Genomic DNA, 17,643 nt, shown 5'->3' with positions numbered 1-17,643 from the left:
GGGATTCTCTCTCCCCCTCTCTCTGCCCCTCCCCCCTCCCATTCTTGCTCTCAGAGTAAGTAAGTAAATGTTACCCAAAAAAGAACAGGCTCATTCCAAACGCCCTCCCGTTGAACACAGGGGCCTCTGGACATGGGCTCAGCCCGGCCTCAGAGCCACCCGAGTTTCTTACCAGTCTCCGGCTGCTCTATTTTTAAATAAGCACTCTCCCCACCCCACGCTCGAGGGGCCCCCGAGTGACCACAGCAAAAACTCTTCACCCTGTCCAAAACGAACCCCACCCCCAGACAGGGCGACTGGGGCTCTAAGTGTGGCCACGGCTGGAAGATCACAGGGAACCCTGTCCGTTCTTGGGGGTGGTGATGACAGAACTTCCTGTCCTTCAGGAGACAGATGTGGAGGTGCCCAGGAGAGGGGTCCAGGTGTCGGCATCTGCTTCCCACCCGTTCAACACAACTACGGTCAAGGTTCATACTCGTGCGCACACGCACGCAGCAAAGGAACTGTGATCGATTCTACGTGGTGTTCGTTGTATTTGTCAGATCTCCTATTCGAAAATTCTCAAAATAAAGACTTCATGTTGTTCACTATGTACTTAGAAGAGTAAATTAAGGGTCCCATTGGGTTTAGAATAAAATCTGAATGTTCCATCCTGGTCGAAGGCGAGTGTTTCTAGGTGATCGGGCTCCCACATCATTTACATCAACCGTGGCCCCCAACTCACGAACTGCACTCCAGACTTACCTACTACATGCTGTCCCAGCCTACCCAAGCTGGTTCTGACCTCAGGGCCTTTGCACTTGCTGTGCCCTCTGCCTGACACTCTGGATTTCCACACAGCTGGTCCTTCCTCGTCATTCCCATTCAGTACTGAGGTCACCACCCAGGACATGCAGGCTATCCCCAACCCACCCCGTCCTTCCACGTGGCCCTTCTCTCTCCGTCTCCTCTGCCCACCCCTGTGCCGGGCTCTCAGCAGGTCCTCGCTGCACATTTAATTCGATGAATAAGAAGGGACACCCGCTTTCAAGAATCCCACCCACCCCCCCGTCTGGTCACCATCCAGACAATCTGGGGATCTGAGGAACATGAGAAAGGAGAGGCTGGGAAGTCTCACCCCATGGGCCCCTGGGGTCCAGAACGCCACTTGCCAGCTTCCCAGCCACCCAGCACCTGCGCCAGAAGGGTCTCCTCTCTTTGGGGACCTAACTGAGGTCTGGGGCCAGCGCAGGGTGGGTTCAGAAACTGGTTCAGAGGGACCATGCCATCAAGTGGTCCAATCAGAGCCTTGGTGAGATGGTCTGAGACAGGACAGCTCTCTCTCTGGGCTTAGAAAACTCAGATCTGCTGTAGGCATTCAGGTCCCACAAAGAAACCCGTCTGTCGATGTACTAACACACAGAGTTGGGGGGAAAAAACCACATAGAAGTGAAGGTGAAACTTGATCGACCCACTCCTGAACTCCACCCACGGCCTTTCTCAGCTACAAATTTCTGTGCCGTTTAAGCCCATGTGAGCCAGCTCTTCCCACACGGCGGAGTGACTCCCCCTCCATCACTGCCCTCCCCGCCCCCACCGTGCATCAGTGATGTAAACAGGCACCCGAACCACAACAGCACATGTCCTCACACACGCTCTCCCTGCCTTGGGCCTGCTTCCCAGAGGAGACGCCAGAGCGCGGCATGATGAAGGGGTGGCGCCCCCGTCCGTTCTGATGCAGCCACCCCCCTCCCCCCGCCTTCCAACAAGCCTCTCTCTTCCTGCCTGGAAAGGAGGGTCCTCTGACAAGGAACCGCTCTTCCGGGCCAACATGCTGCCTTCTCCCCTTCCAGGCTGGAAAAGGAGCGGCAGAATTCCCGGCCCCAGGCCTCCTTGGGCAGCTGAGCCCCGGGGCCCCGACGTCACCAAAGCAGCTGCTCCCCTTTCCCGTGTCGCCGCTGTCCCTGGCCTCTGTCCACGGCCCGGACACGCAGCGATGAGACAGCTGCAGACCAGGAGGTCCCGGTGGGCATGGCCTGAAGTGGCCCAGACTCTCCAGGAAGCCTGGCCCAGGGGAGCGACCGGGGAGATTCCAGGGATGGCTTACCCATTGTTTCCGAGCGTGGTTCCTCCTCTTGAAGTACAAGATTAACTTTTTCCGCATCGCCTGGTTTCTAGGCAGGAGCAAAACAGCAATGGTCAGTAACGCAGGGTTTCGATATTTCGTCCTTCGCTGAGCTGTTTCCTGAAAGCAAGCCCTGAGTGTGCCCCTTTACTGGTCCTCGGGGGGCTAAGAGACACCTGTAGCCCCCCAGAGGGAGCCGTGCACTGGCAGAGTGCATCCTCCCTCTCTCCCTGAGGTGCCCTCGTCCATCTTTAGGCTGAGCCCGGCGTGCAGAAGGGTCCCGAGGGCGGGCGGGGTGTCAGCGCTCCCCGCCCCCCGCCACACGCACCCAGGATCCCTCCTGGAAAACCGGCCACAGAGAAACATCCACGGGCTCAGACTGGGAACGCGGGCAGGAGGGACCAGGACCCCAAGACCTGCGGCCACACGGAGACAGCCGTCCCCTGGGCTGGCTCCTGGGACAGTGGAGGTCACCCGAGCAGGGCGGCACAGGCTGGTGGCCACCGGAGAGGCGGGACCCCTCAGGAAGCCCCCTTCCTTCAGCCCCTCCCCGCGGCCTCCCTACACAAGCGAGTGCTGCCGCGGACAGCCGGTGGGCCTGGGGCTCAGGCGGGCCTGGGGGCGACCCTGGACGTGCTCACCCCGATCTGGGTGTGGCAGCGGCCTCCCCGGGGAGGGCTGCTCCTTCCTCCTCGTGTTCCCGGGAGCGACCCAACCCCACGCAAAGGTTGCAAACAGTGCCCCCGCCGGCCTCCGGGAGATTCCCGAGCCACCCAGCACCCCAACCTCAGGAGAAGGAGCAAGGTGGTGGGAGTCCCCAGGCCCTGACGGATGGGCACAGCTCCCCGAACACACAACTCACGGGGGCCGAAGGGCCCGGAACCAATCGGACACAGGGACCCCAGGGAGGGTCACTGTCTGCCTCCAGGCCCCCGCCGCCTCAGAGGCCCCACCGCCAGGCCCAGCTGTCCTCTGGGTCTGCCACCATGCCTCTGTCCCAGGCCGAACAACGTCCCCCCGTCCCCACGGCTCGACGCGGATCTCCAGCAGGAAGTCGGCATCCTCAGTACCGGGGCTCAAGTCCAGGGCCCCTAACGCGCCTGCACGTTCCCTCTTAACAAGGACGGGGAGGCCACAGCGAGCATGTGGGCAGCACCCCCTGTCCGGAACCCCCGGCCCCAGCAGGACTCAGAGCCCCCAGGGACCCTCGTGGAAGTGGCATGGGTCCCTGGCTCCCAGGGTCACTCGCGCCTCGCGTCACCCGGGGCCCCCCCACCCTGAGGCCTCGCCGCTGACCTCAGCCTCCCCTGCCCTGTGCCCGTCAGGGTGGGCACTGGGGGGCCTCAGTCACACAGGCTGAGACCACAGCACTTCGTTCTGTGACGAGGAACATAAGTGATCTCAGCCTCAACTTCCTCATCTGAAAAAGGGGCACAGCAAGATCACGTTCTCATCTCCTCGGTCACTCAGCAAGTGTTTACTGAGCACCTACTGCATGTAGGTACTGTTCCGGGCACTGGGGACACAGCCTTGAGCAAGGCAGAGTCCCCAGACATCACAGAGGGGACGCTGAGAGGCGTCACACAGACAGTAAGCAAGATAATCCAGATAATCCTGATGCAGAAACCGAAACGGGGGGGGGGGGGGGGGGGGGGGTAGCGACTGGGTGGCAGGGGAGGGGACAGCTGTTTCAGCTTCAGTGGTGCAGAAAAGTCTCTCGGGGACGGCCCCAAGCCGAGATCTAGAGCAGCAGAAGGACCCTGCGGTGGAAAGAACCAGAGGGCAGGGCGCTCCAGGCAGAGGGCGCTGCAAAGGCCCTGAGGTGGAAACAAATTCAGGGAACTCGAAGAACAGACAGAAGAAAGCCCGCGTGGCTGGAGAGCCCTGGGGAGGGAGGGAGGGGAAGGGAGGAGAGGAGCGGAGCCGACAAGGCCGAGAAGCAGGGAGGGCCCAGAACAGCGAGCCGCGTAGCACGGAGGTCTCCGCTCCTAACACGATTCTCTAACGACAACAAAAAAGCCGGCGGGCGGGTTCGAGTGCTGGCACGGGAATACACGAGAGCCCAGAACATCTCGAAGCAGAGAAGTGCTAAAACGAAGAGGAAAAAATTGAAGTTGAAAGGTCAGAAGGACCCAAGACTCCACCTGAGCTCCTGACCGCCAAAGCTGGGGGCACCTGAGCCGCCAGACAAACAATGCCGGTGCGAGATTATAACCCGAAGAGCAAAATAAATATCCGCGAGCCCGTGCTGATATAAATAAATGACTGAACAAACAAATGAGCGAGGAAGAAGGAACAAGCGTTCCTTCACGGAATTCCAATTGATAACCGCAGAAAGAATGCGGGGCGATGGGAGACCATCACGAGAACGTCCCGGCCCCAACTGCCACAGGCAAGGTCCACGCGTGAATGTCACGGCAACGGGCAAAACCTTGAGAAAAACGGGACAGGTGCGTAGCCTCCAAGCATCTTCCCCCGAATATTTACCAGTCGTTTGGCATTTTACCTCGCGTCCCTCCGTGCTTTGATATTCCCCTGCGGGAGGTGAGCTCCCCTCCCCGGCGGCAGCCTGGATCCAGGACGCGTCCTAAAGCACCGAGCACAGGCAGACGAGACAGCCGCCCAAGGAGGTGCCCGCGCCCGTGGCCTGCCGTGGTGGGAAGGGCGGCTGGTCACCTCCGTGGGACTCTTCCCCCAAATCCACGCCAGCCCCTCCGTGAGCAAACGCCAGGCAAACCCGAGTCAAGGGACACTCGACGAAATCGCCGACCGCAACCCTTCAGAGGCGTCAGGGTCAGAAAAGCCAAGGGGAGACGGAGAAAACCGTCACCTGGGGACCACGGAGACGCCAGGACGAGGCGCAGAAGGGGAACCGCGATCAGATCCCGGACCAGAAAACGGACATTGGTGGGAACGCCGGGAGAGCCCAAGGAAAGTGGGTCGGCTCCGAGCACGGTCCCACTGTTACTTTCTGCATTTGGACAAATGCACCCTCTCTTCTGTAAGATTTCACACTAGGGGACGCTGGCTGGTGGGGACACAGGAAGTTCTCCGTACTGTCTTTGCCAGCGATTTTAGAGTAAATACGGAAAAAAACAAAACCGGGTCATCATCTGTGTTGAAGTGCCACGGTGAGGCCAAACACAACCTACTTCAGAGCTTGCAGGAGGCTCGGTGCATGTCACAAACTGACTCGTGTCCCCACTCCCCAGCCAGTGATGCCGGGGTCCCAACCCCCCGTGCCTCAGAATAGGACCCTATGTGGAAACCGGCTCCTCACAGGGGCCATGAAGTTAGCGCGAGGCCATCAGGGTGGCCCTAATCCCACACGGCCAGCGTCCTTATAGAAAGGGGAAATGTGGACGTGGGAGACGGACACACAGAGGCAGGGTGACGGGTGACACGAGAGGACAGAGAGAGGAGACAGGGAAGGGTCCACGAGGAAAGCGCGTCCGGGAGGGCCGCCGACACCAGATGCTGGGAGAGGCACGGAGCGCTCCTCCCCCGAAGAGCTCAGGGCCCTGTCGCCCCTGGACGGCTGGCCCCCAGAACTGGGGGAGAAGAAGCCACCGTGGCCTCCAGCCGCCCAGCTGGGGGCAACCTGCAGCCAAGGCCAGTCTGTGAGCGGCGGGGCTGAGCCTGCACCGGACAGGACTCGGTGGGTAGAAGCCTCCGTGGGGGCAGAGGTGACGCGTGCAGCCGCCCCTGTTCCCCGCGGCTACCGTAGGGCAGGCAGGGGTTCTCCCGGCCGATCCGAGGTTCCTTCCAAAGCAAGCACCGTGCCTGGCGCCCGGAGGCACCCGGGGACTGCCAAAGAGGACAAATGTTGAGGCGGCAGGTTGCGAACGGGCACGGTCCGCCAAGTGGAGCCAGCCCGGGGGACAGCAGGGCTTTCTAAAACATCTGAGTTCGCTGCCAGTATTGAAAACCAGAAGCCGTTGCATAAAAAGCTGAACTTACAGCTTCTCTTAAAAGATCAGGCGGTCTGGCACACCCCCTTGTGGCTGCAGCCCGGGGACCGAGGCCTGACAGCCCCTCCGAAAGGGGGATGGGCTCTCCCATTCGCGAGCACCCCCCCCCCCACTTCCTGCTGCCTCCTGCCAGCCCTGTCCCCTCTACCTTTCCTTCCGGGCCCCCCCAGCACAGCTCTGGTCACAAGCCCCCACCTGGCTGAGGGTGTCTGCTTGCTCACCACCCTCCTGGCAAACGTGTCTAGAGTGTTTATTTTGTCCCAAGAAGTGTTTTGGTATCGGAGACGCAAATCGCTTACTGCAGACTGATCTTCACCGCTAGGAATGTTTTCTGGCAAAAAAATAGGGAACGCGACTGACGAGCACGGCGATGAGTTTGCTGGGGGGGGGGGGGGGGGCGGCATTCACGGGGTGCAAAGGATATCTATCATCTCCGGGGAAAGTCCGAGTTTATAAAAAGGCACAACCTGTAAGGAAACATCGGCCTCATCGTCTGTCACTGCACCAGCCAGGAGAGACAAAAACTGGGAGGAAACAATACAGTAGGGACACTCTGGAGGTTCAAGGAGCGTCCGGCCAGGCCCTGGGTGGGCCTGGCCCTGGGCCCACAGGATTCTAAGACAAGAAAGTGTGGGGCAGTCAGGGGAGGTTTCCTGGAGGAGAGGTTCGAGCCGAGGCTTGGGAGAAGCAGAACACCAGGGGAGCAGAGGGAAATGAGAGCACTGAGTTCCAGGGGAACGAGGGTGATGGTGAATCGGGAGGGGATGAGGAGGGGCGTTCAGGCACAGCCAGACCCCCCAACTGCAGGGGAAGAGTAAGAAGGAAAAAGTCTGCCTGAGCAGGGCCCTGAATGCCTCGAGAAGAGCCTGTCCAGTGGGGTGACGGAGGGTCTGAAACCTGCTTACTGACAAGCAAAGTGACGTGACGTGACATGCTCAAGGTCACCAGGCTATCGAGGGGCAGAGCTCAGACTGGAGACCCAGGAGAGGTATCGGTGTGGGTGTGCACATCCGTTTGGCCTAGAAGTTTGGCTGTGTGACCCTGGCGAAGTTACTTAACCTCTCTGAACTTCCAGAGCAAGTCCACAAAAACCTGTAACAGTAACCTGCGTCCCAATGCCCTTTCCACCTGCACAGCCCCGGGGCTGATGGCTCCAATCAGCCAACCCTCGAGTGAGGCAGTAGGAGGGAAGACATCGGACCTGAAGCCAAGAAAAGGGGGGAAGGGAGAGAACACCAGGAACCGGCAGGCCTCCAGGCCCCGGGGAGAGACGAGGAACAAGGCTGGTGCCCGGGTTCTGAGCCAGGCAAGGGCAGGGCCGGGAAAGGCACGGCCACGACACAACACACGAGAGCAGTGACCGTCCCCGGGCATCAGTGCCCGCCCGTTCACAGAATCGCACTGGGGCTTCAGGAAGCCGGTGGGTTCCCCGGAGAGCCGTCCCGGCAGGTGCTGTGGAGGGGACACCGGCCCCTCCACGGAGTGCCCGCCAGGTCCGCTCTGGGGTGGCCCTGGCCCCTCCCCCTGCTTCCCAGAGCCTGAGACCTGGGGCTGAGATCCCGCGGCAAGTGCCCCACGGAGCGTGGGCAGCCGCCCCCACACCGCCCGACGGTACAGGTGGCGGAGGGAGAGCAGCGGAGGTGGGTGCAGGTGACTGGGACACGTCTGAGATTGCTGGTACAGCAGGAAGTCAAGCGTGAAATTAACTTTAACTGTGCAGCCCCAGCACGCAGGGAAATTAAAGTGACAGGGCAAGGTCCTTGGGGAGGGGCTAACCCCCCACCTGGCCCACTGACAGCAGCCGGAACGGGGGCGGGGGGGGGGGGTGGTGTCTCTGCTTGTCCTTATCAAGCTGTCACCAGATCGCAGAACGGCAGGCCCAGAACACAGCGAGCACTCAGAGTATCTGTTGGACGAACGGGCGACAGCAGCAGACGAATGAAGCAGGAAGAGAAACAAAGACCACAGAACACTCCCCACGTGCCTGATGCTGAGCTCGGCACCTCCCGGGGCAGTAACTCACCGGATCCTCGGCAACCCTGGCGGGTAGAAGCCACTCTCATTCCCACCTCGCAGATGGGGAAACTGAGGCACTGAGAGTCAGCAGCTGGCCACAGGGCCAGATGCTCATCGGCCCCTCACCACCGACCCCCATCTCAGGAAGCGGTTTCATGGTCCCCACAGTGGCCCGGGCCCCCGATCTTTGCCGCCACGGGACCTCCCTGCCCCTGGCCCCGCACACGGCACCCCTGGCGGCCGCCGCAGCACCCAGACCCACCGCTGCCTGCCCGCGTGGCTACGGCCACCTCCACCAAGGTCCCCCCACCCCTGGTCCTTTCTCTCGGCAGCCACGAGAGTGAGCCTCGAAGGCAAAAATTCGGCACCTCACTTCCCAGCATAAACCTCATTGCTGGCCTCCCTTCACACACAAATAATACGACCCGAACTCATCAGCCCTGGGTGAGCCGGCTGGCACCTCCTCTCCTCACCCAGCCCTCGCAGCCATGCTGGCCTTCCCTGGGACCTCACCAGCTCATCAGTCCTGCCCCAGGGCCTTTGCACTGCCTGTTCCACTTGCCAGGGAGGCCCACACGGCTCACTGCTGCTCAACCCCACAGTGTCCCCTCTGCTGTCGGGCCCGGATCCCCTGGCTAAAGCCACCCCCCCGTTTCTCTCCCGCCCCCTTTCCCATCTTCGTCGCGTTCTTTAAAGTAAGTGACTACACTAATTCACCGACGATCGTACCGAAATTAAAAATACAGCTCATTTTGATCTTCGTGGAAAACTAGGAACGACGTCAAAATTCTAAGGACGAATCGGTTCGAATAATTTGCTTACGGGTATGTTTTCCTAACACAGAATTCCCCACTTACGTAAGAAATCTTAAATTTACTCCTCTCTACGTGTTAAACTTAGTGGCTCAGTCGGTCGAGCGGCCGGCTTCGGCTCAGGTCACGATCTCACGGTCCGTGGGTTCGAGCCCCGCGTCGGGCTCTGTGCTGACGGCTCAGAGCCTGGAGCCTGTTTCGGATTCTGTGTCTCCCTCTCTCTCTGCCCCTCCCCCACTCATGCTCTGTCTCTCTCTCTCTCTCTGTCTCAGAAATAAACATTAAAAAAAAATTACTCATTTTTAGTGAAGACCTTAAGTAAGATCTCGGTACGATATTACTATAAAAATTGGTACGTCAAAAGGAAAAACACAGCTGGGTGAGCGACGTACAAAGAGCTTAAGACAGCTGTGTGAGCACAGTACTTTCTTTCTACAATTTTTTAAAGCATCTTTGAGAGGGCAAGCGGGGGAGAGGCAGAGGGACAGGGGGACAGGGGATCCGAAGCAGGCTCCGGGCCCCACGCCCACAGCAGAGAGCCCGATGCGGGCCGCGAACTCGAGAACCGTGAGATCACGACCTGAGCTCAAGCCGGATGCTCTGCCGACTGAGCCACCCAGGGGCCCCCCACGGTACTTTTTACTAGCGGAATATTTTCTCGCTTATTTAACTCACTTTCTCACTACTAGACAAAGCCCGACAAAAAGCATGCCTCTTCGTTCTTCGTTCACAGCTGAAGCCCCAGGTCCTAGAAGAGGGCCTGGCACGTAGTAGGTGTTTGATAAATGCGTGCTGAGTGAATAAAGGAACAGATACTCCCAGCAGCCCTGCTCAGAAGGAAACACCCCACTGCCGCACCCTAAACCAGCAAGGACGGCCCTAGAGGCCCCCCCGTGCCCTCGCCCACCCTCCCTCTAGCAGTGGACCCAGGGAGAAGCAGGTCCCGGGAAGCACAGAAGGGACTGGGGTGGCCCGAGTGGAAAATCAATGGTGTTGTGTCCAGAGGCACACGAGGCACCCACAAGGCCACACGAAAGCACAGCCTCAGCAGACACGGCCCCGGCCAGCCCCAGGCTGAGAGGGACCCCCCGACAGTGCCGGTGAGGCCTCCTCGGCAGGTGCTCCTAAGCCCAAACGCGCCAAGGACCTCGCCGGCCACAAGAGATTTTCTAGGCTGCTCCGTCAGTTAGTGGGAACTGTAAGGGGGTGGCCGTTTTAGTGACCAGAACTCGGACCAGTCACGCCAGTCCCGAAACTAAAAAGAAGGGACTCCCCTGTCAACTGGACCAACACCAGTGGATATTTAAAGACCACCGTGAGGTTTGCATGCCTCCAGGGACGGGAAGCTCACTACTGCCCCGTACACCCTGCGGTTCCACCCCAGGGGAGCTTGGGACAATCAGACCAGGCCGGCCTGCCCACTGGACAAGCTGAGGGCTGCCCTCGGAGATCACGCAAAAACGTCTGCACCCTCTCACAATAAAGAACAGCCAGAAGACATCCCAAAGAATCTGCCTCCAACCTAACGTCACCGAGTGTTCACAGCCACGTGCTCTTCAAGGAGCCAGGTCTGCGGCCCCTTTCGCCTTTCGGGCTCCTGGATAACGACATGAGGTAATATCCCCTCCTCTGCCAAACGGACTATGTTCCCATTAATACATCCCCCCAAAAGAAGCCAACCGTCTTCTGGCACCATACTTCTGATGCTTCCCTCCTGGCTTGAAGACGGGAAGCCACCGGCCTCCAGCGCGGTCCCGTTGCCCCAGGATGCCAGGTCAGCCCCCACCCACGACAGGTGGCACTTAGCCGGGATTTCCTCACCCCTAGCATCCATCTGGGAAAAGGCCCCATCACTGAGAGCTACCACGTTGGACAGCCCCTGGGCCTCCGGGTCTGGAGCAGCGCTCCCGGCTGCAGCACACCGGGCCGCGGCACCCGAGGGCCCCCGGAGCAGACCCCAGGACACTCCCAGACGTGCTTACGTCAGAGCCCAAACCACGGGCCCCGCTGGCCCCGGGCCACCCGCCATCATCTCGAGCTCGCTCTCCATCGGGAACAGCCCATCCGCACGCGATGGGGCCCCGCAACCCCCCGCCTCCGTCTCGCCAGGGCTGTGCCTGCAGGGTCGTCACCCGGCCTCCCCAGCTCAAGGTCTGTGTCCCTGCGCTTCGTGGGGCCACCCTGCCCCTCCTGCCCCGGGCCTGCCCCGACCCCGACCTCGGCCCTAACCCGGCCCCAAACCCTTGCCCAAACGGCCCTCTCCCACACCCTCCTCGGGCACCCGGCCCCGTGTGGGAGGGAGTCGTCCCGGGAACTGAGAGCCCACATCCCAGCCCGGAGCTCCGAGGCCAGACCTCCCGTCCCCCCCCCCCCCAGCCACTGGGGGTCCACAAGGCTGCCCGTGAGTACTCACATTTTGATGTTCTCATGATACTGCCTGGTGTCGGACGGCTGGTTGTACAGGGGCTGCGGAGGGAGAGACAGGGAGAGGGAGACGCTTCAGAGCCGGGCCGGGCGCCGCGTTCCGGCCCCAGGCAGCCTCCGCCACGGTGCCCAGGCCCCAGCTCTGGGTGGGGGGGGGGGCGCAGGCACGAACCAGAGCACGGGGAGACCCGGGCCGCGGCCCCGGCCGAGAGCGGCCTGTGACCCTCGGGGCACGGCCACCGTGGCTGCCCCGCAGGGGCACCGGGCCGCGCCGGCCCGAGCGTGCGCGGCGCTGGGGGCCCCACGGGGCAGCTGCTCTTGTCCGGGGGCCCCCAGACCACCGCGAGGCACCGCCGCCCCCGCCGCCTGGCAGAGGACAAGGGCCCAACGCTGCCAGGAGCCCGGGAGGGCGAGGGGAGGACAGGCAGACGCGCGACCCCACATCCGCTGCACGCGCTCCAGAGGGCACCGGGACGACGCGTGTTGGGGAGCGAGACGTGTGCGCCCTCCGGCCCCTCCCCTCCTGCGGGTGCCCGGGGACGTGAGTCTCCGCGTTCCACGAGGAGACGACGCGGGAGCGTCTGTGTGGGAGCGGGGATGCGTCGGAACCAGACCAAACGGGCCCCGCGGGAAAGCTGAAGGGGGGCAAAGGAGGGCTCGTGAACGGCAGGGACCTGCAGGGCGGTGAGGACGGCCCTGGGCCCACACCCGGCAGCAAGTGCGTGCGGGGAGAGCCGCCGCGGAGCGTGCAGGGCCAGCTGCTGCGCGCCTCCCTCGCGGACGCCGGCGCCGTGCGCAGGGGCCGGGGGCACAGCCCGGGGACACGGCCTGGATCTGCCGCTTGCCGGCCGCTCGTGTCTGGTGAGTTACATAGGCCACCCGTGCCCTGCAAGTTCAGCTGCAGATGGGGTTAAACTAGCCGTCGTGAAGGTCAAACGGGGCCATGCGGGCAGAGCTCTCGGCCCCGCGCCTGGCAGGCAGAAAGGCCCAAGAGGGAACCGTGTCGCCATCATCACGTCAGGGTGCAACGACGACGGAGGGAGGGTGCCAGCGTTTCCTGCCTCCCGTATCCAGCCACGCCCCTGCTGCGGCCAATGAGACGCTCGCAAACTTGATGAAAGCAGAGGCTGGAAAACGCACGTCTGCGTTTCTCCTTGCCCTCCTGTTCGCCTGCCCCTGGTGAGAAACCACGCCTGGCCTGCCGGAGGCAGACAGACGACGGCCGCGCCCTCCCGGCCGAGGCCCAGCTGGTCGCGGAGCAGCAGAAGTGCTCAGCTGACTTCTGCGCTCACAGGAAACGGGAAACGGTGGCTGTCTCAGGCCACTAAATCTGGAGTCGGTTTGTTACACGGCAGGAGCTAACGGATACAAATACCATCCCCATTTTACGGAGGAGAAAACCCAGTCCCTGCGAGGTCGAAATCTGTGCCCACAGCTGGTCAGAAATGAGCTGCAACGAGAACCCGGTCTCAGCTCTGGCGCTGGAGGCAGGGCCCTGCTCTCCGCCTCTGCCTGCACCCTCTCTGGGGGTCTTCCCGTGCGTGTGCGTGTGTGCGTCACCCTCTCCCTTGCCATCCGCCCCCACGCGCAGCGGGAGCCTCCCAGGGCAGCCACGGGTGACTGCGGGGGAAGGAGCCCATAGCGTGAGGGCAGGCAGGCCAGCGGCAGCCCCAGGACAGGACCCCAGGGGAGGGAAGAGGGCACGACCGTCTCCGCCCTAGAACTTCTCCCTGGGGAGGCAGCTGGACACGCCTCCCGATCGGCCCAGCCCATGGGGACCAACCACGGGCAGCACAGCACGGCCACGGGGCACGACCTGCCCGTCCCCAGGAACAGGCCTCCTGTCCTCCGTAGGCGGGGCCGGTCCTCCACGCTTCTGGACATCCCAGCCCTTGGACGGCACTGCAGGCAGCCATGGCCGATGACAAGGTCACCTCCCCCCCTCCCTGTGTGCCTCGCGTTCCCCCCGCGACAAGTCAGCACTGGGCTTGGCCAGTTCCAGGCTCCCAGCTCAGCTGCCCCACCCCCACCCCCGGCTGGTACAAGCCACCTCTCCCCACCCCGGGTCAGGCTGCGCTAACAAGGCGCTCAGCTGGAGTGGGGGGCTGCGAGCCCCACTCTGGGTTTGAACCAGAGGGCAACTGCAGAGCCCCCAGTGAGGCTCACCGCAGAGTCCCAGCTGAGCGGGGTGAGGCGTCACCGCGGGAGGCGGACAGCCCTCGCGACAGCAAGGGGCCCTGCGAGGACTCCTGCGCCCCGTTTCAAAGCATCAAACGTATGCCTTTAGCCCCGGGGGACTCTGCACCGGTCCTTTATGTTTCCAGGTGCCCGTAAAACACAGGCCGGTAGGGGTGGGCGTGGCCATTTGTTCAGGTTCCAAACAGATGCCTCGATGCCTCGATGTATAAAGTGGCACCTCCCTTGCTACCCGTGCGCCCTCGGGCACATGGAGTCAACACGTTGGGCCTTGGTTTTCTCATCTGGAAAATGGGCACGGAGCAAACAGCAACTACTTCACAGGGCTTTCGAGGAACCCAGGAAATGTCAGACTTGGTGACTGATCTGTGTTGTTTTGGCTTGAAGACGGCAAACAGCCACGTCTCCACAGCCTAAAGAGACCAGGACGGGCTGAAGGACCACACACGGAGACCCCGGGAGCGAGCGACGGGCAGGGAGAGGGGGCTCTGCTTCTCCGTAACAAGATGGGCCGGAAGCGGGGAGATGGGCTTCGGAGAGGGCAGGAGGGGCACAGTCAGCCCGTGACCAGCCAAACCGCCTTCACCTGTGGCCGCCTGCCCGGCCAGGTAAGGACAGAGCAACCCGGCCCCAGAGGCGGCCCCCGGTAGCGGGTCTCCACGCAAGAGCTCGGGGAACACTGCGGGCTTGCTGCCTCCAGCCACGGGGGCTGTCCCCGAAGGAGTCACTCACTGAGCTCTCTTCGAGGTAAACAGTCCTGGGAAGGAAGGGAAGTGTCTGGGCCGAGTCCTGGGAGGCTGCTCGTTACCATGTTGACAGGCTCCCTGGGGCAGCCACTCTGGAAGGCCCGAGTGGGACGGGGCGGGGGGGGATGGGGGTCAGACAGGCCATGGCCCCTCCACGGCAGGTGCATGGCTGGGGGGGAGGGCAGGGCCCAAGTTGGGGGGCCTCCTGGCCACCTGCAGAGAGGCCTGTGCAAGGCCAGGCAAAGCCTCCCTGTGTCCCAGGAGACAAGTTCCAATATGGCGGCTCCAACCGCCCGTCAAGGGGACACAGCACCTAAGAGGGAAGCCCCCTCCCACCAGCAGAGCGCGACGGTACCACTGGGAAGGCCCACCCTCCTGGTTGGAGGCCCTGGGCCCGTCTCTCCCCCGCCCCGTCCCTCCATCCCCTCTAAAAGTGGGGGCGCCGCCCAAACAATCCAGAGGGCAGAAAGATAGCGCAAGGCAGGGGACGTGCAAGGCTGTAAAGCAGAAATGACAAGGACAGCAGAGCTGGTCTCTGGAGAAGGAAGGGGGTCCCCCCTCGGGCCTGACTTCAGCCAGCTGGCAGGGTGTCCAAGAGCAGCAGCAACCCCAGGTGGACTGAGCTGCTAAGAAACGAAGTGTCAGCCCTGGCCCTCAACCCTCTGGTGACACCACATTCTTAAAATAGCACCTCTGAACAGGAAGGAAACCAATGACTCAAAGCCGCGGGGAGAGGGGGCGGGGGCCACGGTGGCCCACACCCTCCCTCCAGCACCCCTCCGCCAGGCCGGGCCTGGACCCCCCAATCCCAGGGATGCTGGAGGGAGGGGGGCGGTGCATATTCAGCCCGGCCTACGAGATCTTCTTCCTTTCCAGAGCAAATTTCTCCTAGGCCCAGGCCTCCTCCCTCCCACCCCAGCGAGGTCAGACCGCACCATCCGGGTCCCTGAGGCCCGGCAGCCTCTCCCTGGGCTAGGGGCTCCCTGGCCACAGATGAGAGAGCCCCTCCCCCGCCCCCCGGAAATGGGATCCCACAGTGGTACAGCCCAGTGACCGCAGGCCGAGGGTCCGCAGCACCGGGCCCTCCAGGGAGGAGCCCGGGCACAGGGTACATACGCCTCTGAGCTGCCTCTCCTTGGAGCACACCTCCAGCCACTGGGGCCTTTTGGTGACCAGACAGAGTGCAGACCCGTGCAGATGCGGCTGGCCACAGCCCCACAGGCTCGGCTCACCTCCCTGCCTCAACTCTTGCTGCAGGGGCCCTAAACAAGGCACTGGTCTGAGCCTCATCTAGAGAATGGACAGGCCTAACACCAGCAGGCCCCCTGTCTGTGGGCGTCTCCTCCTCGGCCCCACCGAGAGCCACCGAGCCAAGAATCCACTGACTTCCAGAGGGCTCCAGGGACGACCACACGGCCCACCAGGCAGACACTCCAGACCGCGGCCTCCTGTGCCTCTAGCCTTGAGGAAGTCTCCGCTCTGAGACCCCCAAGCAGCGGACAACCCCCTCACCCACGGAGACCCAAAAAAGAATCACACGGACTGAGCCCAGCAGATGCCCTGCCCCACTCACAGGGAGACCGTCACGGGGGGAGACCGACCCTGCCTCCCTCACTGGCGTTCCTCGGGCATCCGGACACAGCGACCTTCATCCGCACCCCCCCCCGCCCCCCCCCAGGAGGCCCCTGGGACTGATCAGGTCAGGAAGGGGAAAGGGAGAGCCGCCAGGTCCGGAAACGGCTGGGCACCACCTCTGGTCCCGCCATCCTCATCGCCAAGAAGGGGAAACTGAGGCAAGAAGCAGCTTACCGGTGGGAACGGAAGACGGGGCACAACTCACAAAGCGGTCTGGCAATTCCTCAAGAGGCTAAACATGGAATGAACACGGCCCCACCAATTCCAGTCCCAGGTGTACATGAGAGGGCAAAGAAAAGCTGTCCATGCAAAAACTTGTGTCCTGGGGCGCCTGGGAGGCTCAGCTGGTTGAGCCTCCGACTTCGGCTCAGGTCATGATCTCGCGGTTCGTGGGTTCGAGCCCCGCGTCGGGCTCTGTGCTGACGGCTCGGAGCCCGGAGCCCACTTCCGATTCTGCGTCTCCCTCTCTCTCTCTCTGCCCCTCCCCTGCTCAGGCCCCCGGCTCGCTCGCTCTCTCAAAATAAAAAAAAAAATAAAAATGAAACTTGTGCATTAATGTCCGCAGCCCCTGTAACAGCCAAAAGCAAGCACAGCATAACGCCTGCCGGTGCATAAATGGCCCAACAGATAGGGTCTATCCGTACAATGGAATATCATTCAGCCGTCGACAGGAACGAGGCATAGGACACCCTGCTACAACCCGGACCAACCTCGGGGGCGAGAGGGGGAGTGAAAGAAGCCAGTCACAAGAGGCCACACAGTGTGTGAGTCCATTGATACGAGCTCTCCAGCAGGCAAGCCCGTAGGGACAGAAAGTAAGTTAGCGGTGGGAGGCGGGGACAGGAGAGGAACGGAAAGATAAGGAGGGGATAGCTAAGGACACTAAGTGCTTTCTCGGACGGTGAAACGTTCTGAACACCCACGAATATCCTAGAAAGTACTGAACTGCACACTTTTGAGACAGAGAGAGAGAGGGAGAGAGAGAGGGAGAGGGAGAGGGGGAATCTTAGTCTCCACGCTCAGGCCAGAGCCCAAAGCAGGGCTCCATCTGGAGACCCCGGGATCATGACCTGAGCTGCAATCAAGAGTTGGATGCATAACCGACTGAGCTGCCCCGGGCGCCCCTGTATACTTTAAACTGATGAATTGCATAGCACGTGAACATCTCAGTAAGACTATTTTTTAAAAAACAAGGGTCTTGGGGCGCCTGGGTGGCTCAGTTGGTTGAGCGTCCGACTTCGGCTCAGGTCATGATTTCACGGTTTGTGGGTTCGACCCCACGTCGGGCTCTGTGCTGACAGCTCAGAGCCTGGAGCCTGCTTCTGATCCTGTGTCTCCCTCTCTCTCTGCCCCTCCCCTGCTCTCACATTGTCTCACTGTGTTTCTCAAAAATAAGTAAATGTAAAAAAAAAAAAAAGACAAAAAAAAACGAGGGTCCTAGAGACACCCCAGAAATCACGCCCAACAGGGAAAGCAAGCCCCCCAAATGGAAGGGGAGCCTGCCACCCATCCCAGAGGGGCCCTAGGCCCTGCCCCCCTCGCCTCGGGAGCACCCTACTGCCTGCCTGGCCCTGCCCTCCGGGAGGACCTGAGGACCTGGGGTCACTCCCCGATTCGCAGTGGCCTGAGCGCAAGGACTCCAGGCCAGAGAGCAGCGGCCACCGAAGAAAAAGCCCCAGGAGCAAAGAGTTCAACCCTCTACGTGTTCACGGCCTCCGAGTGCAGGGCAAGGGTGTGCT

General features: G+C 61.8%; 1 protein-coding gene across 1 annotated transcript in view; it reads right to left on the bottom strand.

Annotated features, from left to right (window-relative positions):
* Window positions 1-17,643, bottom strand: part of NCOR2 (nuclear receptor corepressor 2) — a 212,555-nt gene that overhangs the window by 98,026 nt on the left and 96,886 nt on the right. Inside the window, 2 exon segments of the mRNA XM_053901929.1 lie at window positions 2,087-2,153; window positions 11,317-11,369. Of these exon segments, the coding sequence (XP_053757904.1) occupies window positions 2,087-2,153; window positions 11,317-11,369 (120 nt within the window).

Source organism: Panthera pardus, unplaced genomic scaffold (assembly GCF_024362965.1).
Source record: "Panthera pardus isolate Hobbes unplaced genomic scaffold, ASM2436296v1 HiC_scaffold_15, whole genome shotgun sequence".
Classification (NCBI taxonomy): domain Eukaryota; kingdom Metazoa; phylum Chordata; class Mammalia; order Carnivora; family Felidae; genus Panthera; species Panthera pardus.
The sequence above is the reverse complement of the archived record's forward strand: the minus strand, read 5'-3'. Positions and strand labels throughout refer to the sequence as shown.